Source organism: Rhipicephalus microplus, chromosome X (genome assembly GCF_043290135.1).
Source record: "Rhipicephalus microplus isolate Deutch F79 chromosome X, USDA_Rmic, whole genome shotgun sequence".
Taxonomy (NCBI): Eukaryota; Metazoa; Arthropoda; class Arachnida; order Ixodida; family Ixodidae; genus Rhipicephalus; species Rhipicephalus microplus.
This window is the reverse complement of record NC_134710.1, coordinates 187,659,343-187,687,022: the sequence shown is the minus strand read 5'-3', so window position 1 is coordinate 187,687,022 and position 27,680 is coordinate 187,659,343. Positions and strand designations below refer to the sequence as shown.

General features: G+C 44.7%; 1 protein-coding gene across 3 annotated transcripts in view; it reads right to left on the bottom strand.

Annotated features, from left to right (window-relative positions):
* Nucleotides 1–27,680, bottom strand: part of LOC119177304 (uncharacterized) — a 206,879-nt gene that overhangs the window by 109,074 nt on the left and 70,125 nt on the right. For 2 of the 3 annotated variants that reach the window (XM_037428763.2, XM_037428764.2), the window contains one exon: nucleotides 9,721–9,786. The exons of the other annotated variant lie outside the window; for it this stretch is intronic. In XM_037428763.2, coding sequence (XP_037284660.2) covers nucleotides 9,721–9,786 — 66 coding nt within the window. The remainder of the gene's footprint in view (nucleotides 1–9,720; nucleotides 9,787–27,680) is intronic. 3 annotated transcript variants of the gene reach the window in all.

Sequence of the window (27,680 nt, the reverse complement as noted above, 5' to 3'; positions counted from 1 at the left end):
CCATCGCGCTTTCTTGGTGCAGATTTCTTCGTACCTGCCCATCATTCATGTCTAGCACATGATGCCATAGCCCTTGAAGTATGACACGCCAATCTACTGAATTTGAGCTCCGTGAAAGCCCTTGTGAAAGATCGATAATAATTCAGAAAGGGTGTGTCTTATACTGATTTCTTCTCTCTTAACTCTTTCTTCGTTGGTTAGTAGTCTACAATATTCAGAATAACTAATCGATTTATTGAAAATTAGCTGTGCTCAGAAAGCTGTGAGATCAAAAAACAAATACTGCATCACACGCACGCAGAACCAGAAAGCCATAAGTAAAAAGTGGAGAGGAAGGAAATCTGAAACCCCTACACCACAAAATGTTTTCATAATTTACCTTTTCAGGGTATACTAAAATATTTACATGCCTTCGCAGCCACCACCACTTGCCAAAGTTAGGCGTTCTGCTGCACACCCCACCCCCCCCAAAGAAAAAAAAAAAAAGAAATCCTGGGTAGCCTTGCGCCAATAGTTTACAGTTGGCGAAGCTGAATATAGCGTATCTCTACAAAAGCGCACTGTAGATTTCCCCTTTTCGACAGTATGACGTCTCAAAACTAGTTCAAGACTAACGGAGTCAGACGAGAAATGCACCGCCTAAAAATAGCAGCAGTGCTAAGGGGGCATTGCAAGGCTGTGTGTGTGCACGTGCGTGCGTGTGTGTGTGCATCTGTGTACATATATAAGGAAGGTAAATTTCTCAAAACAAGATGCACCACTGCCTGCCTACACTGTTGACACTTAATAATAGAAGTACGCTTATAATACAAAACATCGTCATAAATTTGCTCGCTTGCAATGTCGTTACGCCAATAGAATATTTCGAAAGAAGCACAATTCAAGATTTCAATAAAAAATGAGAACTGGTTACAATGAATTTACGCAGATTAACAGACGGACTATTTATACAATCGGCACTTTTTAATAAGTTTGTGAGTTGTTTTAATAAGTTTAGTTTGTAATAAGCCCTTCGGAAAGCAATAAATATTATCTTCCACAAAACTGGTATGAAAAAGAGTCGTCACTGATTAATTGTGTGACGTTACTTATACTCGGGTTTCTCGTGAAACGATCGAGCGCATGCAGGCTCATATGAGGAACACTGTGCTCTGGATATCGTAAAGACTGCCGACAAAGCGAGCGTGTGATTTAATCACGGTTTTGATACTTCTCCTCTCTTTGTAGTTCGCCAGTAGCCACTTATAATGTAACGCAACTCAAAGCGCTAATCGAGTAAGAAGCTAGGCGGATTCGTCCGAACTCCCATCGACGCTCTTTATTTTTCTGGGACGGCAGGCTCTTGAAACAGATATATCGACGCAATTTCGGCGTGCCTGCATATCCACTCGTGCACCATGGCACGTAGCAGGTGCGTCCTCTGATAAAGGCTCAGAAACACATTAAATGCGCTAAAAACGAGCAATTACACGCTTTCGCAGGCTCGGGCGCACGCGCACTCAATGCAGGCGCTCCTGAGATCTTCAGTACCATGGAACTACAGCGCCACCGCTACTGTCACCCATCGGAGAATCAGCCTGGATACGGCGCGGCCGCCTCGTTCACTCCACTGCCCCCTTATAGTACACTGTATCTTGGTCTCGTTTGGAAGGGTCATTCTTCACCTTCAATTTTCCGCCACCAGTGGCTTGCATTTCTCATTGGTTTTTCAGCAAAATGCGTCATCGAGAAGCACCACCGCGCGATTCTATTAGCTGCTTGGGGCACGTGACCAAACCTAGGCCTAGTGGCGTTTCCGGCATCTGCTTCTTCATCGTGACGCGCACGGACATGAGCCATTTTGCTGTCGACTGCCTGCCGCAGTAAAGAAGTTCCTTGCCTCACTAATTTGTGAAGCGGGTGTGGTGATCGTTCGTTCGCTGTAAACTTCAGAAAGAGCCCCGCTATCACTCAGGACAGGGAGGATAGCAAACTCACGGCGTTCAACGGCGGTCACCGAGTCATCGGTCTAGGCCCAACTCACGTACGAGCCCGTCGGTTGTCGACAACGTCGCTGAAAGCGGCAATGTTTTGGAGCTTCAACAGTTACAGAACGGCAAGTAAAAAAGTAGAAGTGAATCTACGAGAGATAGCAATCTTTGCAATGGTGGAACGGAAGCGCAATCTTTAAGCTAAACGCACCGATGCCGCGGGTTCCCCCCGTCTGACGTGAACTGCATGACGCGTCATCAGAGTGGTATTCGCCGCGCGTCGGCAAACAGAAAATCAATCCCTTATGGTGAACGTGCTCTGTTCGTGCGTTCGTCCATGCATCCGCCCCTGCGTCCGTTCATGCGTTCATTCATGCATCTGTCTGTGTGTCCGTTCGTCCATCTATTCAACACTCCAAGTACCACCAACTCGCATCTTTTCATCACATATTCCCCATATAGAAACACCGTCATCCAGGGGACATTTCAAGGGCTAAACAAGAGGTGGCACATGCACACTTTCTTACAGCTTGCACTTTGGGAAGTTACGGCTTGGGAAGTCTACTTCCCACCTTTAACCACCTCGAGTTCATGGTATATACTAGTTCACTGTATTCATGGCACTGCGGCCCAACGCTCGCTAAACCTTTCTAAAACCAAGGAGGTTACACACCAGCTAGTATAACGTAGCAACCCTTTCTTGTCAGATAGCGCTCAATGTACATGCTAATGGCTGCTAATGGGGAATGAGAGACAGGAGCATTCGGCTTTTAGTTAACGCGCACGCAGCGAACTTTTCATTGTGCAACAAAGCACAGGAGAAATCTCCCACCGGCACCACCTTGCAGGTCAAAATGTAACACTTGTTACACACTACAACTACGACTACGAGACGAACGGGTGCCGCTTTAAGAGCTTCGCCTCTAAAATGTGGCAATCTTACGTGAAAAGGAAACTAACACCTCGCTGCTCTTGGGGCCTTGAAATTGATGAGCCAGTGCACGAATTCGGTCTGCGACATCAACAACTCAATCTGGACAAGCCAGAAAACCGCTTTACTATACGATGGATCGCGGATTACGCGCGCACATTCGTCGCACATAGGTGTCACCGAACTGATAAGCGGCCTAGTCGGCAGACGAGCACACGGCGACCGCATCAGCTCGCAAGTGTGCCTCTGCGTAAAACATGCAGCGGACATTGAAAAAACGTCATTTCGGTGACGCAAAGCAGAAGGACTACATGTTTGGTGCCTACTGAAAAAAGCTGAATCAGCAAATCATTGTAAATAAACAGCTTTTCCATGCTACTGTCTACCCAAAATGGACTTCGTGTGTTTATGCATGATTTCTCAGGATTCAAATTTTGCTGCAGTTGCAAACTTGTCTAAAAGATATCTCTGCCTTCAAAGCAGCTAGGACTGTCATTTCTGTTGTGACATGTAGCTGCATTTTTAGTTTACACAATGGTAGGTGTGAAGTTTTGATTGAGACCATCAAAAAATTCAATTTTTGCCAGAAATTGGAGCATAAAGTGGGTGTGTCTGAAATGCAAGGTGCGACAAACCTTGCTAAAATTGTCAAACAAAAAAAAGCACTCTTACCATTGTGTAGCTTATGTTCATTAGTATACAACTTTCTTGTGTCATTATACTGGCAAAAAATAGGCAATTAATTTTAGGATATCTCAAAAACTAATTAGTTTAGAGGAACAGTAACTACATTTTTCAAATCAGCATCAAAAACTCAATCACACTGTGAATTTCCTTTATAAACACATGAAAATATCTGGCATTTCGTCTCAAGTACAGTGTCCCCCTTAAGGGGAAATGGAAATCGAAAAACTGTGATTTTTGTTTTTTTTCAAAAAAGTTAATTTTGTGCTTTGTATTCAGTACTCCAAGCTTTCTCCTTAATATATTAAAAATCAAGGCTGTGAATAAACTAGAAGTTATCAAAAAATACAATTAAAACAGTCGCGGCAAAATCCCCGGATTTTCACGCACGCGGCATTTTGCTCTGCGGCATTGTCGGATCTTAAAATTTTGGGACTGTGTAGGCCTAACCCTCTTCACCCAGAGCGACGCCTTCTCTAGAAAGATGCCTGCAGCTTGAGCCGAAAAGCTGGTTCCTGGCCCTCTGCTGTTCTCTCCTCCTCAACTCCCCAAACATCGTCTGAGAATGTTCGTTGCAACGGCCGTTTTAACCCTTGCCGCCTCTGAGATTAAAGCAATGTCTACTGCCGTCTCGGAGGCAACACATTCGTGTCTCTGTGATGGCGTCACTTTCGAATCAAGCGGAAGAAGTAGTGTTGGCTGCGAGCGCTCCTTGCGGAGAAAGCACTGAACTACGAGGAACCTCCCGTCCTTATAGGGAACTAGCGTTGGAGTTTCCAAGACCACCCTGGCAGTGAGAGTGTGCACTTCTCAACTGCTCCCGCAGACGAGGGTGGCGGCTGGTAGAGGCAGTGTGTGCGCGCATCGCCGTAACAAAACCAAAAGGCGCTGGCGGTGCTGCTGCATATTCAAGTGCAACAATATATAAAAAGAGAAAAGGGAGGACGTAGAAAGAGGAGACCGTGTTGCATCCAAGCGGTCAGGCAAGCAAAACTGTGCTCTCGCTCTCCTGTCTAGTGCTGTCGGACTCATTTCTAAACTGAATTGGGCGTGTCTGCTGTATTTATTCGATAGTGAAGACAGCCACCAGTGGAAACCAGGCCCAAACAGTCAAGTTTAAACAGCATTTTGCCAGAAATAAAACAAGCGCATATATGCAGCATACGGAATATGTTAACTTTTTTTTATCTGGCCCTCTGAGCATTGAGTTGTGAATTTCAGAACTAACAAAGTTTCCATGCGTACGTTCATCTGACCACCCCAACCAAACTCCACCCGATGCCACCACGTGAAGTGAATGATACGATAGGCAGGTAGTCTTTTTTTTTTTGTAAACAGTTGCGTGTAAAGGAAAGCTGCCTCGTCCACAAGACTTATGTGGGGCGATGTTCACCTACGCCTCAGAGCTGTTATAAAAGATACTCTCACGGTGAACACCCTACTCCGATATGCCTCTGTTTAACTTAATTTGTGCAAAAGACAGAGCTCTTGTTACAAACAAACTACTACTCGAAGCTTAGCTTTCTGGAGACAGCCTATGTGGTAAACGGTTTTCTCACTGGCTGCCATGGCTAAGTAACTTCAGAATTTATGCCTTGCTAGAGAAGTATCAAATGTCTGCGATTTGTACTCGTTTAGTTTGCCTAACACACAGTTTCAGTTTTTCCGCTTGCCTGTGTCGGCCTAAAATAAAGGTGTCTGTTCAACATTGATAAATGCTAGGGTTTCATGTGCCGAACAAGATACTACTTTAATGTATGATGTAGTGTGTGTATCAAGATTGCGACTACTTGGGGTTCTCTAATGCACACATATATATTGGTTCACGGGTGTTCTTTTTATATTTCACCCCGATCCAAGTCCCCGCCACGGTAGTCTAGTGACTAAGGCACTCTGCTGCTGACCAGCAAGTCGCGGGATCCAATGCCGGCTTCAGCGGCTGCATTTTCGATGGAGGCAAAAATGCTATAGGCTCGTGCGCTCAGATTTGGGTGCACGTTAAAGAACCCCAGGTGGTTGAAATTTGCGGAGCCCTCCACTATGGTGTCTCACATAATCATGTGGTGGTTTTGGAATGTTAAACCCCACATATCAATCAAATCAACCCCCAACAAAGTGCAGCCGTGCAGCAAAGTGCAGCCGTGCAAAGTGCAGCCCCAGTGCATACATACCGCGAACAGGGCGTACAAACGAAGCCAGCGAAAAAAAAATTGACGAAGCTACCACTTACTCTGCTTTTGTTTTTGTTTCATTTTACTGCAGATTTTGGCAGCGTGGTACCGTCGCAGCGCGGACTTATCGATGGGAGCATGTCAGCCAGCATTAGCATTAGCCCAAAACTCAGCACCCAACTAGAAAATGAGGACGAGGGAGCTGCCATCACGGCACAGTTCTGTCCCTTCGGTACTATATGCATAGACGCAGTCCGCTTCGCAGGGTGTCTCTCCGTTTTTTAGTGCTTTTTATGTAAGAGTAGCCTTCAGACAAAGTTACTTTTCTAAACCACAGTGCAGTATTACTGGCACAATGACTTTTCGAGCTGTTTGTTTTAAAATAAAGCACGACAGCGGCGCGCGCGCGTGCTTTCAGAGTGGTACATTGGGGCCAGTCGTCTAGACGCAATTAGCCGAGTTGTGTCGAGACTTTCTGCCAGGTGCTATTTTTCGGCACGCCACCTATCCAGCGCTGGTCTCCCATAAGAAAGCGTGCGATGTCGCAGGCATCTTTCTAGAGGAGGCATTGCCCAGAGCCCACTTCGGCAGCGAGGCCAGAATAAAAAACCAATGCGAGGCTTGGCGCTGAAAATACAAAAGAAAGTAAGAAAAGCGAGAAAAGTTTCCCCTCTGCATTCTAGCGTGGCAAGTGGGCCTTTGAAGTCATGGGGTATAATCAGAGCCCTGCCATTGGTTGCTAGCATTCCGCCGCGCAGTCAGGCGCGAGCGCTGTTTCTTTATTCTCTAGATTTTTCCAAAACATCTACGAACACAACAGCCAGAATTACTGTTTTCGCACCATGGATGCCGTCAAAAAACATGACTTTCGTTCACGGAAGTTCATTACGAGGCGCCAGTACAAGAGAAGGCGCCCCAAACGCAAGCGGTAAGCTCCGGCGAAGAGAGCTTCATCTGCTGCTAGGCCTTTCATCTGCTGCTAGGCCTTTCATCTGCTGCTAGGGTTTTTCAAGCTGTATGACCTAGCCTCGATGACCTTGTCAGTGCTTCAGAGTGAACGATGAAAATGTTCGACGATGAAAGCAAGCGTCAGGACGAACGCGGATGCGCATTTATTTGCGAGATCGATGTGATGCAGGACCTTGTCAGCGGCGCAGTGTGCCCCAGAGGAATGCGAGTGGTGCGAGTTTTCCGTTCGAGTATCGGCAAGTAGACGATAAGGACTGGCACCGTTTTCGGAACTTTATTGCCAAAATGATGCATGTCCTGCAACTGTTATTTCATCCACGTGTATTCGTCATAGACATTCATTGGAAGCGAGGAGACGTATGCCAGCGGCAGTGCACGGGACAGCTTTGCCGTCAATGTGAAGCCAGTGGTTACAATACGTGCGGTTTTGTTCAATCCTTGGTGTTCGAAAACCAGGACACTACAACTTTGACTGCCATTGGCAACAAAGTGCATACCGCTGCAGAAAACCTCGCACGAGTCGGAGAGCAATGGCCCATCGGTACAGTGCCGCAAAAGAAGCCTGCCGGGAGGAGGCAGCTCGCAGAGACTGTCAAGATTTAACAATATGGTGCTGGGTCATTCTGAGAAGGTGAACCTTTTCTAGATAGCTTTGCTGACATTCTCTGTGAATTCCATGCAGATTGGTTGAAGAGTATATTATTAAACATTTTTTTTAACTTTCGGACATGCTTTTTTCAGTTATTCATTTTGATGCATTTTTTTAGTTTGCACACTAAAATTTGTGCGCTTTTTGTAGTCAGACTGTAATGAAACTCGGCATGCCTAATGTTTAACATGTTCTGAAACAACTTTCAGAGGTTACCATAAGCATATTCAGCTAGATAATTTCAAAAGTATGGTAAAAGTGAAACTTTACATTATAATATTTCTATAGACTAGCACATATTCAATGTTTCTTCGCATTATTGAATTCCTCAATTCATTAGGTGCAAGATTTACTATTTTTAGTGTTTTTTTATGCTCACTATTGTTGTCTAAGCTTGCATGAAAATGCATTCTTTTTTTTCACAATTGCATGGTCAGCAAAAAATTAGCCAAATGAGCTATAAAAAAGTGAAAGCAGATTTGAAAAGAAGAGCTCGAACTCTATAACTGGGGACAGTTTCATTGAGTCGTCACAAATTTCTGAAGAAAGTTTTTGTTGTATTAATAAATAACTCTCACGATACCAAAACTAACATGCTTGCTGCGAGAAGTTGCTTAGTAAGCCAGAAAACGTGGGTGGCGATGCCACCTTTAAGTTCTCGCCCCAGCCTCTGTGATGTCATAGATTTTGATGGCGTCTCGCACCACATACATAGTTCTCAATTCATAAAAATGAAGTACATTGTCTTCTGAGGGTGCCAAAGACTTAACGAGACCCAAAAGGCAAATAACTAATGCCAGAGTGAAAGCTCACTGTATGATGTCCAGAACAGCAATATTATCAACAGCAGAGCCCTACTTAACAAGAAATTAAGCTAAATAAATCACACGACATGTGGCCCGAGTGGGACATTTTAGAAATAATCCCAATGATGTGAGAGCATCGGACTACAATTATTCACTAGTAATCAAACTAGCTGCAATAAAAAAAAAAGAACTTTCCGTGCATCAAGTAATAAAATGATGCTTGTCCGTTTCTTTGTTTCATAGAAAAAAGAACTGCCTGGTATTACTATTGGGAATAGTGCGAATGGTTCAAAAGTTCCCTTTTCGCCTGGTTAGGCTGCATAAGTGGTGCTATCAAGCTGGGCCCAGCTGAACCAAGCAAGCGAAAAATTGTTCAATGGCTGTTGTTGCTGGCGGGGACCCCGCTACTTTCGCTCTGCTGCTACTAGTGTCGGCGGCTGCACAGTAAAAGCAGGCAAGACTGGGCACGACAGCAGTGACATTAGAAATACCGCTTTCAGGCGGAGGATTTGAAGTGCGCTAACGCAATGTTGACCACTAAATTGTAATTCTATTTCAAAATAAGCACTTCCTTGGCACAAAAGTAGCACTACGAGGTTTCTGCACTGCCATTTCAATGGTAAATGTACACTGAATATTTGCCTTCAGTGTCCCTTTAACATACAAGAAATTTTATATTTTATAAGTTTTTTGTTTTTTTTTTAACATTCAGGAAATTTTGTAAAATCAGTATGGCCAAAACATGGGAAAAACGTCACCATTGATGATTTCAGAGAAAAACCTAAAAGATAAACTTTCGACATTCATTTTCTCAATTATTAAATCTATAGTGGCAAAACTAACGACACTAAAATGTACAGAGTAATATTTATCAGCTTAAAGTAATTCACTGTTTCACTTTAGTGTCCCTTTAAGTACCCCGGACAATTTTAAGTTAACCAAGAGCACCCCACTACAGCAAGCCTTTTAATGATACAGTGGTATATTGGCTCCTAATGTACAAACGAAACAACAAAGGACAATTTGCTCAGCTACAGTTCTGGTGCCTCACTCCCTGACATTTATTTGTGGTTGGGGGGTGGTCCTGAACAGTCTAAAGAGCTACGCACATTCTCAAAGTACTCCCCAAACTCAATATGTACTTCTCACTAGCGTTCTGTTCTAGCAATGTGTCATATTCACCTTGCTTGTGGCTTCATAAATTCAAAACTTACGAGGTTCTCCGTGATTGAGACTTGACAAGGCACACCCCAAGTTTAATTTTTTCTTACGAGCATTCCTACAGTCTTCATTACACCACTGTTGCTTCGTCATAACAATCCCACTCATTTGTAAAATGCATGTTAATGCAGCATAAAATAAAAAGTACCATTGAGATAAAAGTTGAAAGACTACAAGTGTGCTATTTGTCAGAAGCAATTTAAAAGAACTCTGTAAGGTACTAAAAAGGACATGCCTTGTGCATAGTGGTTTGACTGTATGTGCCCCACCAAAGTATATGCTGCGTTTCCTATCAAAGTGATAATGCAGTCAGTCATACCTTCAATGCTTGGCTCATCTCTTGCACAGGTAGCAGTGCCAGCAACTTCAGCATTCAAAACAGGACCTGGGACATTTCAAGTGTATTGAAAAAATACTGATAGTACTTCAATATTAAAAAGCTTGCATCCTTTCAACATGCTTTGAGACATTTGATTTGGTTCTATCAATAGTCAAGTACAACTATAGAAGACAGTGGCATTTCCACCGCAAAGGTAAATGCACACAAGCTTGTCCCAATGAGTGGTGCTCACTCGACAGGGTTGCCACTTGCGGCTACTTTTCACCAAATTGGCGAATTTGAGAGACCCAAGGAGACCTAAAATTATGAATGGTAGCTTGGCAAATTTTTGGTTATTTTCGGCTTAGGCCTCGACAGAGTTCTGCATTGTGTCTTCAGTGCCTTCAAAAAGATGGGTGACATTTTTTATATTTTTCGTAGTTTTAGACCCTTCTATAGAAGGTGCAACTTAGTATGTTTGTTTTGTTTCTCGTGTGTATCTCCTAATGCACTTGGATCCTGGAGGCACTGGTGCGTCCGTCAGCAAACTCCCAGCAAAATTTACGCAAGTGGACTGCTACGTGAGGCAGTGGTGTTATACTGTGTTTTTTCGGGGCTCTAAAAGCTTTCAGTTTCTTGAAAGTTTTGCTTCTGGTGCGACTTAGTGACGGTACGCATTTTGACCACAGCTCAAACTGTCCCAAATAGCTTGTCGACTACTTCACTGCTTTAGTACGCTCTAGTTTGGTGTGTAGAGTTTAAATTTATTAACATACTTTTATGCAGGACCAAAAAGTTCGGCTTCTTTCGGCAGACTTCTGAAACTGCAGTGAGGCGAATGAAGAGCAGAAGCATGACCACACACAAAGCATGGCGCGGGCATTACAACAGTTACGCAGTGCTTTCAAGTTTATTTCCATTGCTTTGTAATAAAGTTTTTCAATTATCGGACTCATAATTCCACAGCAGCGAAATTCTCTAAATCAGCAAAAGGGCTATGCGCGGTGTCCCTTTCTTGTTGTTGCGACTGCTTCATCCTGTATTAGCTACAACTGAAACCATCACAAACTTCTGTTCTGAGAGGCCAGCATTAAAGAACGCTGCTATGTCACGCATGCCCTTTCTCAGTGCTCCCATTGTGGAGCGGGCGATGTGACTGGCAGTGAAGAACATCAGTATGATATGGGGTTTATATTTGGTATCCTACTCCACAGTGCTATATATAAGAAATTTTTGTTACAAGGCACGCCACACATATAGAGAGTGGCGACTTTTTTCGCAAAATTTGAAGAAAAATGGTGATTTGGTGATAATTTGCTCATCGTTTGGCAAATTTTTCTCGAAAGTCAGTGGCAACCCTGTCACTCAATAACCATGTCATAAGCCAGATGTTGGGGCCCGCTGTCGGAGTACATCAGCATGACTATTTCGTGTTGCAGAAGTAATCAGTTGCCACGCTTCAGTCATCTGGGTGGGACCTTTCCTACCTTCGTAGTGTTTTATCCGATTAATAGCTATCACTAAAGGTTATTTTAGCTCATAAATGTTGCTCGACACCTTCTATGGCCCAGCAGTTTCCTATGAGGCATAGTGAAGAATTTTTAAAGGCACATGAAAGCAAAATATTCAGGTTAGGTACATGTAAGCAATTAAACTCTTACATAGAAGATGACTAGTCTTGCTTTTAGGGGAGGCTTCATAATTTTAATTAGACGCATAAAAAGAAGCTGGCAATGCATCTCTGTAGTTCCTACAAAAGCTCAGTGTCATTGCCACTTTTGAAATTTACTTAGCTTTACCTACAATTACTTATTGACAAGAAAAAGACTGGTCTGTTACAGAAAACAAACCAACCAGGCACACTATAGTTGAACCTTGTTATGACTCAATAGCATTCAGACCATAAATTAGTTCATTAAATCCAATACTCATTAACAGTAAAGATGAAAATTGTCTCTAGCAACTTGGTTCACACAAAAATACTAGATACAAAAAAACATGCACTGCACAGAACAAAGTTTTCCACAGTGCCCATGCCCGAGAGGTTTTCTTCTAGTTCAGCCGTTTTAGCCTGGAGTTTCTCCAAGTAGCTTCTTCGTATTAAAGACCATGCTTGCCAGCGTCTGCCCTGCTTATTTCCACTAAAATTTCCCCAACTTCTTAAAGGAGTCCTAACAGCAAAAGTTTTGTTTGTGAGATTTTGCAGTAATTTGTAGCTGTATAATTTCGGTAATGCCGAAATTATACTGTAAATGCTTTAAAGAATCGTACAATTAATGTTAGTAACATTAATTAAAAACGATTTTGCATCAGTTTAAAACGCCCGCTTAAACTCCTCAAGAAACGGCGTCCCACAGTGGAGCAGCGCCTGAAACAGTTTTCAAATAAGGGGACCCGCGTGTGGTGAAGAATGAAATGATGAGCGTGTCCCCCTCAGCAAAAAGAAAAGCATTCCCGGCGCAAGCAGCGAAAACTACTTTGAGAGCAGCCCGACAATAGAGCAAGGGAAATGACGAACAATATTCCTCGCCGGGTGCCAGTTGGGGTATTGTGTGTGCCCCGCAAATGTTGACCCTGCAACGTCACAAGGGAAGTCCCGATCTACGTCAAACCACAGAAAATGACGATTGCACCTGAATACTGAGAAGAGCCCACACCTTCACTTTAAAACCAAATTAAAATACCTTCTAGGCTGTGCTCGTCACTAATAATCAGCTAGAGGTTTTCTATTCAGCTTTTCTATTCAGTTTTCTAGAGGTTTCTATTCACCTCTATTCAGCTTTTACCTGAATAGAGGTGGCCCCGCATGCAGGACTATCAAACAACACAAGCATCTCGAGTTTCCAAATTCGTTGTCAAAGGTCCTTTAAACCCCTCTCGGCTAAATTGTTTTCTTAATGTCCCAACCACATTTCAAACGAAAATGTGGTTGGAAATTGTCCTTCAATATTTATTCTGCTTTTTATGCTGCATTTAGAGTTTGGCACCTTGATAAAACCAAGAATTTTTTTCATTTTGGCAAATATCACTGCGGCTCTCACATTTCGGTTTCATTAATAAAAGAATAAATGTCACAAAAATTAAGCATGGCCAACGAAAGTTCACACTTACTATAAAATGCCGAACAAGCGCACCTTTAAGATGAAGGATCTATAAAATATCATCCTCAAACGCCGGAAGAAGAAGAAAGAAGACTGCTGCCTGGAGCGAGCGTGCGCTACTTCACTACTTCTAATAAACCGTATTCGTTCGAAGCAGTCCCTGGTCTCGATCGGCTTAATAATGGTGCCGTGACCAGGATACTACCTCCTCGCCGGCAAGAAAGGTCAACCTGCCACGAAGCAGCAGAGAAGGAAACGGCGGAGGAGCAGAGGATCGACCTGGATCGAACGACGAGACCACGGTGGACAGTACGAGCATCAGAACGAACGATTGACAAGTAAGGAGTCATTGTTAACCACTTCAATATGAGCAAAGAAGTGATAACGAAGAAAAGGAAAACGCTTCGCTCTTAGATCACGCGACTGATTAACGCAGCCGAGCAGCAAATTAATGATGGAGCTAACCGGGAGCAGCTGCTTACAACGCAGGCGCAGATTAAAGCAATAAGCGAAAATCTCAAGAGCGCGAACGAGCAAATGGAAAAGTTTCTTACAGAAGACAATGCCTAAGCTGAATTCGAAAGCGTCATAGAGTAGGACATGAAATTAATGACGATCTTATCTGTAATAGAATTCAGACTTCGACAGCCTGAACAATCGGATTCAAGCGATAGGACAAGGCAAGTGACGCCCTCAAGTACAGGACAAGAAGCAACGGAACTAGTTAAGCTACTTAAGCTTGAAATGATAAAGTTTGGGGGAAAAACTTTGGAGTGGAACCGCTTTTGGTCTCAGTACGAGTCGGCAGTTCACCTGAGACCGAACATGAGCAAGGGATAGAAGTTCAATTACTTGTTAGCATCACTAACCAGAAAAGCGGCGGCTGCTATTGAAGGACTTCAGTACTCGGCAGAGGAAAATTATGATGACGCAATCAAAATACTGCAAAAAACGTTCGGCAATCGAGAACATTCCATTGAAATGCACATGAATGAGCTATTGAGTTTGGAGTAAGTGAGGTTTGTTCAAGATACCGATAACTTAAATAGGCTAGTACAGAGAGTGCAAGTTAAGATATTGGTACTCAAATCACTAAAAGTGGAAACCGAGAGCTATGCGCCGATGTTGTTATGGGTAATGAAAAGAGCAATTCCACCAGAATTATCAGTGCAGTTCAAGTCAAAAGATGCTATGAGCAACAGCTCAGCTTCAGAAAACGGCGAGCAAAACAATGCAATGGGAAAAGCGTGCGAGGAAAAGCTGGACAGGCTTATGTTATTCTTAAGAGAGCAAGTGGCTTTTCGTGAAGAAACACAACGTGAACAAGAGAGGATAACTGCAAAACCAAGAGAGAACCGCGGACAGATGCGCACAACTTCAAGCTTCTATAGCTCAGCGGACAGAATATGCTTATTCTGCAAGCAGAAAACCCACGCAACCGAAAACTGTCGTAGGAGCATTCCAATAAATGAAAAGAAAGCTATGCTTACCGAAAATAGAGCATGCTTCAGATGCACGCGACCAAACCACACTGCACGCATTTGCAAGGCCCAAGTAAAATGCAAGCAATGCAAGGGACGACATGCCACGTCGGTATGTAGAACGGTGATGCAGAAAACAAGGGCAGAGCTGGTCTCAAGAGCGCAAGGCGAAGCGACGACGTCTACGCTACACGCAACCAAAAATATCAAGCATAAGTTTGTGCTTTTGCAGACGGCTGTAGCGTGCGTAGAAGAAGAAACATGTGGCAACCATTGCCGTTTGTTATTAGACAGCGGAAGTCAACGTTCATTTATTTAAGTGGGATTAGCGAAAGAAATAGGTGCGAAGGTGTTGCGACAGGAAAGGCTGACGATTGGTTCATTTGAAGGAGACGAAAAGGTCAAACTAATGAACGTGGTGCAAGTGACTGTAGGATCATGAGAAACAAGCACGACAACAGTGATTGAAGCGTTACAAGTCGATGTCACCTCGCACAGTTGTATACCCACTCCAACTAAGAAACTCAGCGAGAAAATGAAACAGCTAAAGATACAAGTGGCTGATAACAGGACCGAGACGACAGCAAGAGATTCTGTAGAACTACTGATTGGCTCAGACAGACTATTATTGGGAATTCTTTACTGGTAGAACTCAAAGAATTGAGGACAGACTGATGGCAGTAGAAACTATACTGGGATGGGTACTGCAAGGGCCGTCAGAGCAAAGCAAGACAAAACTAACACATAATCAAGCAGTCATGGTTCTAAAGGTCGAAGCTGCGGAGACAGAATTCCAGCAGGAGCTACAGAAGCTCTGGAGCCTGGAGTCAATGGGGATCACAAGAAATAGTTTGCATAACACCGAAAATGAAGTGAATTCGAGTGCAAGATTGTACAACAAAATGGTCGCTATCAAGTCAGCTTGCCATGGAAACGGGATGTAAACTTGGAAAGCAACAAGGAAAATGCGATAAAAAGACTACAGCAACTGACTAAAAGGCTGCAGAAAAATGAAGACATGCTGTATTGCTACCACAAAGCTATATCAGAGTATATGGCATTAGGAGTTGCAGAGGAGGTCCAAGAGCAATCAGAACAGCCAAATGCACTTCGCTACTACATGCCACATCATGCGATCATTAGAGAGAACCGAGCCACAACAAAGGTTCGAGTAGTGTTTGACGCCTGAACACATTCTCGAAAAGGCATGTCTTTAAACGAGAACCTAGAGGCAGGACCCAATTTGAATGAGGACATGCTATCGCTGCTCATTAATTTCCGAAAAGAAAATGTGGCATTAGTTGGAGATGTTGAGAAGGCATTTCTACAAATCTCTATACATGAAGAGGATAGAGATGTAATGAGATTTCTGTGGTGGAAGCATGACGCTAAAGGAAGGTTAATGAATGAAGTGCAAACATGGCGCATGACAAGAGAAACGTTCGGAACAACACCAAGCACGTTTATACTGGCAGCTACAATTAAACACCATTTGAAACAAGTGGAAGACCAGTTTCCTGGTACGACAAGGACACTGCAGAAAGCGATCTACGTGGATGATGTCATTTTGGGAGCAGCAACGCTTGATGAAGCAGTCAAGTTGTACAAAGAGGCAAAGCAAGTGTTCAGAGAGGCAGCGAAGAATTTGAGAAAATGGACATCCAATGAAGAGCGATTAAACAAAATAATTGATGAAAACGAAAGGGACGATTCTTACATAGATATTCGATCTAGAAGATTTACAATGCTTCCGAGCTTGATATGGAAACACTCAAAGGACATGATTTGCTTCCCTAGGGAAAAGTGTAATTTATTAACAGATACAACGTACTTGACAAAAAGGGCTGTGTTACAAACCACAGCGAAGATATTTGACCCACTCGGTTTGTTGTCGCCATTCACAGTACGCGCGAAAATAGGACTGCAGAGACTGTGGAAAACGAACGTCACGTGGGACGACCAGCTCCCTAAAGATGAATGCGACAAATGGAAGAACCTTATGTCTGAAGCGGAGGACTTTCGAGTTATAGAAATCCCACGATGCTACGCAAGCAAGAATCAACCAGTACAAGCATACAAGCTGCATGTATTTGCCGACGCGAGCCCATTAGCACACGGAGCGGCAGCATACTTGATAGCAGTATACCACGATGGAAGCAAAGAATCAAGGCTAGTAACAGCAAAAAGCCGCGTAGCTCCAATTAAAGAGCTGACATTGGCGCGACTTGAACTGATGGCAGCAGTGGTAGACACGATTATGCGACTACATCAAAGGTCACTTCAACGAAAGAATTCAGGAAATACACTGCTGGACGGACTCGATGATTGTGCTTCACTGGATCAAGGGAACAAGCAAAAGGGATTCGTTTGTTGCCAACAGAATCGCAGAAATTAGAGAAAAAACACTTCAAGCAAGGTGGTCATTCGTTCTAAGTGACGACAACCCTGCTGACCTACTTACACGATGAATAAGCGCAAAGGCATTGATAACGTCAGTCATGGTAGAACGGTCCCGAATGGGTAACATCACTGGAAAAGAACTTAGTAAGCATAATTGGCACAAATACAGACGTGGAAGACCAGCATAAAACACAATGTCACCAATGCATGGGAAGAGCCGAAATTGAGCCAATCTTGGAAATCGAAAGGTATTCATCATACGGACGGCTTATGAGAGTGACAGCATGGGTGTTCAGATTCATAAACAACACAAGAAAGGAAAATCACAAAGGGCCGTTGACAGGAAAAGAGGTAACAAATGCAGAGAAATACTGGATAAGACAGACCCAAATATCACTGAGACAAACAAAGGGTGAGGCCTATTCAAACACTCAATCATTTGAAATTAATGGACACGAAGTATACCTTGATGACGATGGAATCATCAGACAGAAGGGACGATTGCAGTGCAGCCAAGAATTCAACAAGCACGTAATAGTAATTCCAAAGGATGAGCATTTCACGGAACTGCTAATACGTCACGTGCATAAAATGGTATCACACGGAGGAGTTCAAGTGACGCTAGCGCAACTTCAAACTAAGTTCTGGATATTGTAGGGTAGACAAGCAGTGAAAAGAGTTCTAAATAAATGTGTCATTTGCAAGAGGCATAACTCCAGACCGGCGACTCAAGACATACCTCTACTTCCGGCAGACAGAGTCACTGAAGCAGAGCCATTCAAAGTTACGGGAGTTGACTTCACAGGATCTCTTTACGCAAAGGACAAGAACCAGATTGTGAAGCAATATGTACTGATATTCACCTGCGCGGTAACAAGAGGAGTACACTTGGAAGTTACCATCCATTTGTCATCGTCAAGTTTTCTACAAGCACTCCGACCATTTACAGCTCGATGGGGAATGCCAGCAGTAATCTACTCGGGCAATGCCAAAACAATTATAAAAGCTGGAAAGGAAATCAACAGAATGCTCGAAACAATTAAAAACGAGGTCTTAAAGAATTACTGCAGTGGCCAACAAATTCAGTGGAAAACGATAGCCGAGTGCGCGCCATGGAGGGGAGGATTTTACGAGCGCCTCATAAGAAGCTTGAAGACATCGATGCGAAAAATAATATCGAAAAGCACAGCTTCGGTAGAGGAGCTACGCACTATTGTAGCAGAAGTTGAAGGAACACTCAACAATCGACCATTGACTTGCGTATATGGAGAACCTGACGAGCCAATGCCACTAACGCTGGCAGACATCATAGGTGGACGGCGACAGCTTCAAGACGGACAAACAAGACTGAACAACGATGACATTGAAGACGCATGGCGACGCAGATGCAAACTCGTGCGCGTTTGGTGGAAAAGATGGCATCAAGAATACATCAAGGAAATAGGAGCTACGGTCAAAGCTAAGACGCGGCAAGCAACACCACTCTCACAGGGTGACATCGTGTTGGTTGAGGACAAGGCTCCAAGAATATTTTGAAAAATGTGCCGGATTGAAAAACTCTACCCTGGGCGAGACGGAATAACAAGAGCTTGTCTCCTTCGCACAGGCAAAAAAGAGCTTCTAAGAAGATCGGTGAACCACATATACCCTATGGAAGGTTGTTTCAAATAGCCCGCGAGAGCTTATCACATTTCAACTTGGGCGGGCGGGAGCCTATAAAATATCATCATCAAACGCCGGAAGAAGAAGAAAGAAGACTGCTGCCTGGATGATGATATATGGTGTTTTTTGGCGCAAGGGCCATTTGATGGCCAAAGAGCGCCAGTTCATGGGATAAGGAATGTAGACAATGATTGTGATTAGCGGCTGTATAAGGGTCATAAAATTCCTCGCCGTAAGGCGGGTAAAAATATACAAGTAATAAAATCATGACCATGCCGTGAAAGGTGACTGTGGTGCGAATAGATGACAAAAGTTGATGATAATAAAAAGGATGGTGGACATGTATGGCATTAGCACAAGTGCCTCACTCGTTCGTACCCTTGCGTCCAAGGGCCGTGAGGCAAGTGCTTTGTTGTGTAGCCACCGCAGCGAAAACCTCTCTGGAGAGGTCGTGCTACGGAATGCCCGGGTATATGATATGAAAATTATGAATTTCCTTTAAAAACGCTAACAATGATTTATAACTAAAAAGCGGTTCCCTACCAACGAACATTGCAGGGTGTAAAGGTATATGTTGTCGGTAGGGTAACGGAAAATGCTGTTTTCTTAGAGATTCTAAGTGTTTGCACTGAATTAACATGTGAAGGACTTAATTCTTCACCACATCTGTCACACAATGGTGGATCGCCACCGGACAAAAGATATGTGTGTGTTGTGTATGTGTGTCCTATCCTGAGTCTCGTTAGTATTACCTCTGTATGACGAGATTTTGATACTGGCAGCCAATGACCAAGGTGTGGCTTAATAATGTGTAGTTTGTTTTGTGTGTGTGTATCCCACTTGCTCTGCCAGTATACCCTGAGGTTTCGTTTGAGAGACGGCTTAAGATCAAGGGCCGGGATTGACATGGATGTAATGGCGGTGCTCTCATGGACGGATGCAGCGAGCTGATCCGCCCTCACGTTGCCTTGGATCTCACGGTGCCCTGGCACCCAGCACACTACAACATGTTGTTTGAGTGCGTAGAGTGTGCACAAAATGGAGTAAAGTGAGACAAGGACCGGGTTTTTTTGTTTTTTAAGACTGTGCAGAGCCGTTACCACACTGAGGGAGTCTGTATAAATTACTGCTTTTTGTATTTATAATTGTTTGATGTGTTTAGCTGCCACAAGTATCGCGTAAGCTTCCGCTGTGAAGATACTTGTGCGTGGATGTAGAGGGCCAGCATCCGAAAAGGATGGGCCGACAGCAGCGTAGGACACAGAGGAGTTAGTCTTGGAGGCATCTGTGAAGAACTCAGGACGTGTGTATTTGTGTTGGAGTTCCAAAAAGTATGTTCGGATATGGGCAATAGGTGCATGTTTTGTAACTTCTAGGAAAGACACATCGCAGTCTATAGTCTGCCACTGCCACGGTGGCGGGTATGCTACAGGAGCCACTAAACTGTGTTTAAGTGACACTGCAGTTTCTTCAGCTAGACACTTCAGGCGAACTGAGAAGGGCTGCCTCATCGAAGGCCTGCTTTGAAACAGAGTTGAGCTCAACAAATCATTAATTGTAGAGTATGAGGGGTGCTTCTTGTCTGCTTTCACCTTAAGGAAATAAACAAAGGACATGTAAGTTCTCTGCAGCTGAAGCGACCACTCATTTGACTCAACATAAAGGCTTTCTATGGGGCTGGTGCGAAAAGCACCCGTAGAAAGGCGGATGCCCAAATGGTGCACGGGGTCCAGCATCTTCAAGGCACTTTGAGTAGCAGACTGATAGACAACGGCCCCATAATCTAAGCGGGTGCGAATGAGGTTTCTATAAAGGTTCATGAGGCATTGCCTATCACTACCCCACGTAGTATGTGACAACACTTTTATAACATTCATGGCTTTTAAACATTTTGTTTTTAAATACTTGATGTACGATACGAAGGTCAACTTGTTGTCCAAGATTAAGCCTAAGAATTTATGCTCGGCTTTGACGGACAGACGTTGCCCGTTCAGTCGAATGTTAGGTTCCGAGTGCATGCCTCTCTTTCGAGAGAACAAGACACACGTGCTTTTTTGTGGGTTAAGTCGAAATCCGTTTTCATCTGCCCATTTGGAGACCTTATTTAAACCCAGCTGAACCTGCCGCTCACACATGGCCAAGTTGCATGACTTGAAGCCAAGCTGAACGTCGTCGACATATGTACAATAGAGCATATTGCGGGGAATGGACAAGTGCAAAGAATTCATTTTGATAATAAAAAGTGTGCAACTAAGCACGCCACCTTGTGGCACGCCTGTTTCCTGGACAAATGTTTGGGAGAGCACACTGCCCAGACGGACACGGAATGTCCGGTTTGACAGGTAACTTTCGATTATATAAAACATTCTTCCGCACACACCAAGGTGGGACAAGTCTCTTAGAATTCCGAAACGCCATGTTGTATCATACGCCTTTTCGATATCGAGGAACACAAAGAGAAAATATTGTTTATGGACAAAGGCGTCTCTGATCTGTGCCTCGATACGAACAAGGTGGTCTGTGGTGGATCTACTTTCTCGAAACCCGCACTGAAATGGGTCGAGCAAATTGTTTGTTTCAAGGATATGTACAAGTCGGCAGTTTATCATTTTTTCGTATACTTTGCACAAGCAGCTTGTAAGTGCAATAGGCCTATAACTTGAAGCTAAAGAAGGGTCCTTGCCCTCTTTCAAAATGGGAATAATAATAGCCTCTTTCCAGGAGGTAGGGATAGTGCCAGAAAACCAGATAGCATTGTACAAACAAAGTAGGGTTTTTCGTGTTTCGGCTGGTAGGTTTTTTAACATTTCATACACCACACGGTCAGAACCTGGGGCAGAAGTATGCAGGAGTTTAGAGATGTTCGGAGCTCCGCTAGACTGAAAGCTTGGTTATATGCCTCGTATCTAGTGGATTTGTGTTCGAGTTTCTGCTTTTCCATTCTTGTTCTGTATTTTTGGAAAGTGCCAGTATAGTGGGACGAGCTGGATACCCGTTCAAAATGTGCCCCGAGGAAGTTTGCCTGATCTTCCAAGGTATCACCTTGAGTGTTTACGAGTGGATGTGTGTGTACTTGTTTCCCTGCTATCCTACCGACCATGTTCCAGACTTTAGCCTCCTATGTGTATGAGTTGATCCCTGACAAAAACTTCTGCCAGCTTTCTCTTCTAGCCTGCCGACACGTTCTCCTTCCTTGAGACTTTATTTTCTTGAAGGTGTCAAGATTTTCCGCTGCTGGCGAGTTCCGCAGCAATCTCCATGCCCTGTTCTGTTCCTTTCGCGCATTACGACACTCCGTGTTCCACCATGGAACGTGTCGTTTGCCGGGCATTCCAGATGTTTGCGGTATGCACCTGGCTGCTGCGTCAGTTAGAAAAGCTGTGAAGTACTGCACAGCTTCATCTATGTCTAACCTACATATGTCTGTCCAACTCAAACGTGTAGTGTTGTGGAACTGTTCCCAGTCTGCTTTGTTTATCAGCCATTTGGGAACATGTAGAGGACATTCATATGTTGTTTGTGAACTCAACACTACAGGAAAATGGTCACTTCCATATAGATTATTTATGATTTTCCATTTCAGTAGGGGTAGGAGTGAAGGTGATACGATGCTGAGGTCTATAGACGAGTAAGTTTTGTTGGCAACGTTATAGTATGTTGGCTCTTTCCTATTCAACAAACAGGCACCGGAAGAGAAGAGAAATCGTTCAATGAGACGACCTCGTGCATCACAGCGAGAATCGCCCTACAGTCCACTATGTGCATTTAGGTCTCCAAGAAGCAAATAAGGTTCAGGCAGTTCGTCTATTAAAGACTGGAATTGACGTCTTTCAAGACGTTGGTGAGGAGGTACATACAAAGAGCAGATGGTGACGAGTTTGTTTAAAAGTACCGCTCGAACAGCCACTGCCTCAAGGGATGTCTGGAGTGGTCAATGTGTACACGCTACTCCTTGGTTAAAAATAATGGCTACGCCACCGAATGACGCCACAGCATCATCTCGGTCCTTTCGGTATATGACGTAAGCACGTAAAAAATTTGTATTGGAGGATTTTAGGTGTGTTTCCTGTGCACACAGCACTTGAGGTGACTGTTTGTATAAAAGCTCTTGGACGTCGTCGAGGTTTTTAAGCAGGCCTCTGACGTTCCAATGAATAATTTGTGTTTCCATATTGGAAGTAAAGTAGTGCTGTGTGTACGTTAAGGGAGTGACTTGTTTAAGCTGAAAGGTCGAGCTCAAATAACAGGGCTATTATCAGGCCCTGTTATGAGCTTTTTAGTTCTCTTGGCGCGCTCCAGAGAGCTGCGCCGCTCTTTTGGCACCAGGGGTGCCGCCGTATCCATTGCCTCCTCGGAGGCACTGGATGCCCGCTCATGCGAGCTGGTTTTTCGAAGCTTGGGCCTTGCCTGGCGAGGTGAGGCCTTGAGACCCGAGGACCCTGGAGTCTCTGGTCTCTGTTCAATAGTAGGCGGAGTAGACTCAACTACTGCCGCCTTGGGGGCAGGCGCCACAGCCAATGGCTTGCTCTGCGCAGGCCGAAGGAGTGGCGAGACCTGGTGCGACACTGCCCCCTGGCGCGCCGCATCAGCATATGTGGGGCCATAAAATGGCGAGACTCTTTTTCTTGCTTCTTTAAATGTAATGTTTTCTTTTATCTTTAAAGTGATGATCTCTTTTTCTTTTTTCTAGAAAGAACAGGAACGTGAGTACGCAGCATGATTACCGCCACAGTTCACACAGTGTGCAGGTGCTTCGCAGTAATCGGACGCATGGCCCTTGACTCCACACAGAGCACAAATTTTCCGGCCACGACAGCTTTGCGAGCCGTGGCCTTATCTCTGACATTGGAAGCAACGGGGGGGGGGGGGGTTGGGAATATATGGCCTCACGGATGTCTTTGTGTACCCAGTCTGAATGGTTTCCGGCAGATCACTCGAAGCAAAAGTCAGTACTAAGTGTTTGGTTGGTATTTCCTTTTGATCTCTTCTTATCTTAATACGCTGTACGTTTGTCACGTTCTGGCTCTTCCATCCTTCCAGAAGTTCAGCTTCGGACAGGTCAAGCAAATCTGAGTCCGATACGACCCCGCGAGATGAGTTCATGGACCTGTGTGGCGTAATACTGATGGGTGTGTCTCCAAACGTTGTGAGGGTGTTCAGTTTATCGAATTGGTCTTTGTCACGTATCTCAAGGAGTAGATCTCCGCTGGCCATTTTGGTAACCTTGTACCCGGCACCGAGTGTTTCGGTTAAGCACCTAGCCACTACAAAGGGGGATACAGTTCTGGCTTGCTTGTTAGTTTTCTCGCAGTGTATAACGTGGAAATGAGGAAAGATTTGCCTTGGCCGGATGAAAAAATTGATATCTTCGGTGCGTACCCGCTTTGAGGAGGCACAATCACTAAGTAAGGGGAATGCTTTGTGCGTGCTAATTTTATGTTGTTCAGCAGCGTTGGCGGCCACCCACCACGGAGCCCAACGAGGGGACGCTGCAAGTTTGCTGATGCTGAAAGCTTGCAGACGTCAGCCGTACAACTCTGCTATAACCCAATACGCCTAGGCCAAGGTAGGCTATTTGCACAGGGTTAACCCTTGCCGCCGAGAAAATTGGAAGTAAGCAGAAGAGAGAAGTAGACAGGAAAGCTAAAAAAGTAAGAAAGGCGAAGATGTAGGGAGAGAAAGATAGGAAAAGGCAACTGCCGATTTCCCCTGGGTGAGTCAGCCCAGGGGTGCCGTCTACGTGAAGCCGGGCCCAAAGGGGTGTGTTGCCTCCGCTGGGGGGCCTTAAAAGTCCAATCAGCCGGCGTCGGCTCAACCCCCCGGATCCCCTTTTCCCCGGACACAACAAAGCCACGCACGGCTAGGCGTGGGAGGGAGTCAAAACTCCCCCGCTAGCTCGGGTCCGTGGTGTCGCTACACACCAAACGCCTACTTGCGCAGGCGCCCCTGCGGGGACTGCTGCCTGGAGCGAGCGCGCGCTACTTCACTTCTTCTAATAAACCGTATTTGTTCGAAGCAGTCCCTGGTCTCGATGGTCTTAATAGGATCATCCGACCAGATTTGGGAGGGGGGCACTTGCTCTCTCTCAGACTGGTCATTGGCGCTTATTTCAGATCTCCCAAAAAAGGGAGGAGGGCACTTCATTGGCATTTTACGGTAGTTAGCTATAACCAATATTTTGCCATATCAGTGTTCATTATAACAATGTTCTAATGTGCTTCAAGAAATGCACCTGAGCCAAGACTGCCCAAATAAAAAGATAAAAAATCAATCAGGCAAATAAAAAATGCCTAATACGAATCATTCCTAGTAAAAAAAAAAAAACTTGGTAGAATTAGGGAGGCCAAGAATTTCTTAAAATAAAATGGAGTTCAAACTAAAAAGAGCCTCCTTGACTACAGCACCTGATGACCCGAGCCATCTTTCTAGTACTGTCTGTGCTATCATCATACGTGGCAAGAGAAGAGGTGTTGAAGATGTAGGAGTGTGCATCTCCTAATGTACAGCAGGCATGAAGGACGTGCTTATTGCCAGGAAAATAATGTGTGACCAATTTATTTTGGGGAAACAAGCGAGGCCTAGTGCATGAACTAGCACCAAGGGTTTCACAAAACCTGTTAAAAGAAAAAGTAAATAAAATTTATAGTTGAAAGTACAGCGCTCTGTTGTGCATTTATCCCTTTTGTGTCCCATCAAGTCCTCACGCTATTGAAGGTACAGTGAAGGTTTATATAAATGCTTAATATTATTAGCTCTGCTAAGAATGGGGATGCATACTTTTCTCCACAAGGTCCAAGCAAACAAAGGCAAAAGGAAAGATGTATCAGAAGCTCCAAATAATATTTTTATTTCTACTACAAATTCCTCTTGTCTAGAGGTAGCCTCTGGTTGGCTTATAAGAAGACTAGCACTAACCTTATTGCTCACCAATACTTCCACCTGGGAAGTATAACTATACTGATCACAAATAAGAAAATTGTTTTATATGACTAGAATTTCACAGAACATTAGTAAAGCAGTCATCAACTACACAATATCAGCGCTTGGCCTTTTTAGCCATCCTTTCTGTGTGTTCATCGAGCTTCTTGAGTACCTGAACAAGTCTTTCGTTCCCTTTTGTTAGAAGCACATGGCCACTTGCAACTTGTTGATGTCTTTTTACATTACGTCCAAACTGATTACTTCCTCGGCACTAGTAAGCAATGGGGGGCTGCCACTTGGTCCTCCAACGCTTTCTTTTCAGCTTCTTGAGAAGGCTGCTCAGAGGCAGGCTTTTCTGTTGCTTGCCGCTTGCATGTGTTTTTCCAGAACTAACCCCTTGTGTAAATGTGGCGCGAGATTACCTTACACATCTCGGAAGGCCTGTGTTAAAAGGCACTTAGGTTGCATCACCATCATAGCGCTGAAGAATGCTTCTAACATGGCACATTCCATTAATGCTGGCAACGCTGAGCGAGCTTTGGCCATTCAGAATGTGCTTATTTTCGCTGAAACCTCATTCTAAGTCAGCATTACCATGGGGCAGAGAAAGAAGTGCTTTTATAACCTTGTAAAGCAACGGGTATTTCGGTGCCCCTGCTGCTGATTGATTTGTGGGGTTTAACGTCCCAAAATGACCATATGATTATGATAGACGCCGTAGTGGAGGACTCCGGAAATTTTGACCACCTGGTGTTTATTAACGTGCACCCAAATTTGAGCACACGAACCTACAGCATTTTCGCCTCCATCGAAAATGCAGTCGCCCGCAGGTCGCGGGATCGAATCCCTGCTGTGGCGGTACCAACGAATTGTTATGTTATATTGTTACCAAAAAGAAGAGACGCCGTATCGACGAGGCTGGGGATTAGATGTATTTAAAACCAGCGGTAATGGCGTGACCGGTTCACCAGCGATCGAGCGGAGACAACCCTTAGTCTTCCTCGTCAGGCACACACATGCGTCGCCCCCTAGAATATCAATATGCAAGCATGTAGCATAACCCCCGGCGCACAAACAAGCGCCGTTTCGGCACATCTAAATGTCAACGTCACTAGGAGAGTGGTAGGGCTTCAAGTGCACAACGTGTACAATATCAGTACTCTGTTGGGCACATGAAGGCGACGGGGTGGCAGGACCAATTTCATATGTTACAGGAGTAACCACACTAAGGACTTGGTATGGACCTGTGTAGCGCGTAAGCAGTTTTTCTGACAAGCCAACTTCACGGGTCAGAGACCAGACCTTTGACAAAAAGGTGCGGCCACAGTCTGTAAGCAGCTGCCTTGGGGCTCCGAATTGCAAAATCACGTCCTTGAGGAGGAAGTCGGCGACATCTGTGGCACAGCTTGTTGGAAGAGCTCGTGTGATGGCATAACGCGTGGCGTAGTCGGTGGCCACGGCTATCCACTTGTTGCCCGAGGAAGACAAGGGGACAAGAACGATTCTGACGGAATGTCAAGTGGTTGAAGGCGTCCGGCGGGAAGTGTCGATGGTGTTTTGCGGCACTGACATTTCTCACAAGCCGCAACGTATCTTCTGACTGAGTGCGCAAGCCCTGGCCAAAAGAAGCGTCAGCGTATTCAGTTGTAAGTGCGCGACACACCAAGGGGACCAGCAGTCGGAAGGTCATGAAGTTTATGTAGAACTTCTGAGCGAAGGTGTTTTGGAATGACAAGCAGCAGGGCCGGTCCATCCGGCTCAAAACTTTGGCGGTATAATACACCATCTTAGAGCACGAATGAGCGATGTAACTGATTGGAAGATGGTGATTCGAGGCGTTCAATGATAGCATGCAAGGATGCATCATGGCGCTGCTCGTCACCGATGCATGTCGTTTGCGAAAGAGAAAAGACGCAAGGCTCAGTGTCGGCGTCAGGCATAGTGCTCGACTCAGCAACCGGGCAGCGGGACAGGCAGTCTGCGTCCTGATGTAGACGTCCAGACTTGTACATCACTGTGTCGGTATACTCTTGCAGTCGCAGAGCCCGAGCAGGCCAATAGGATCCTTCAGTGACGTAAGCCAACATGGCGCATGATGATCAGTTATCACAGAGAAATTTGTACCATATAAATATGGGCGGAACTTTGAGACTGCCCAAACAAGAGAAGACATTCATGCTCTGTAATGGAATAGTTGCGCTCAGCAGCTGTGAGGAGGCGGCTAGCGTAGGCGACAACTCGGTCATGTCCCCACTGGCATTGGGCTACGACGGCTTCAATCCCGTGACCACTCGCATGGGTTCGGACTTCTGTCAGAGTGGACGGGTCAAAGTGGGCCAATATAGGTGGAGTCGTGAGGAGGGTGATAAGGTGAGAAAAAGCAACAGCTTGAGCA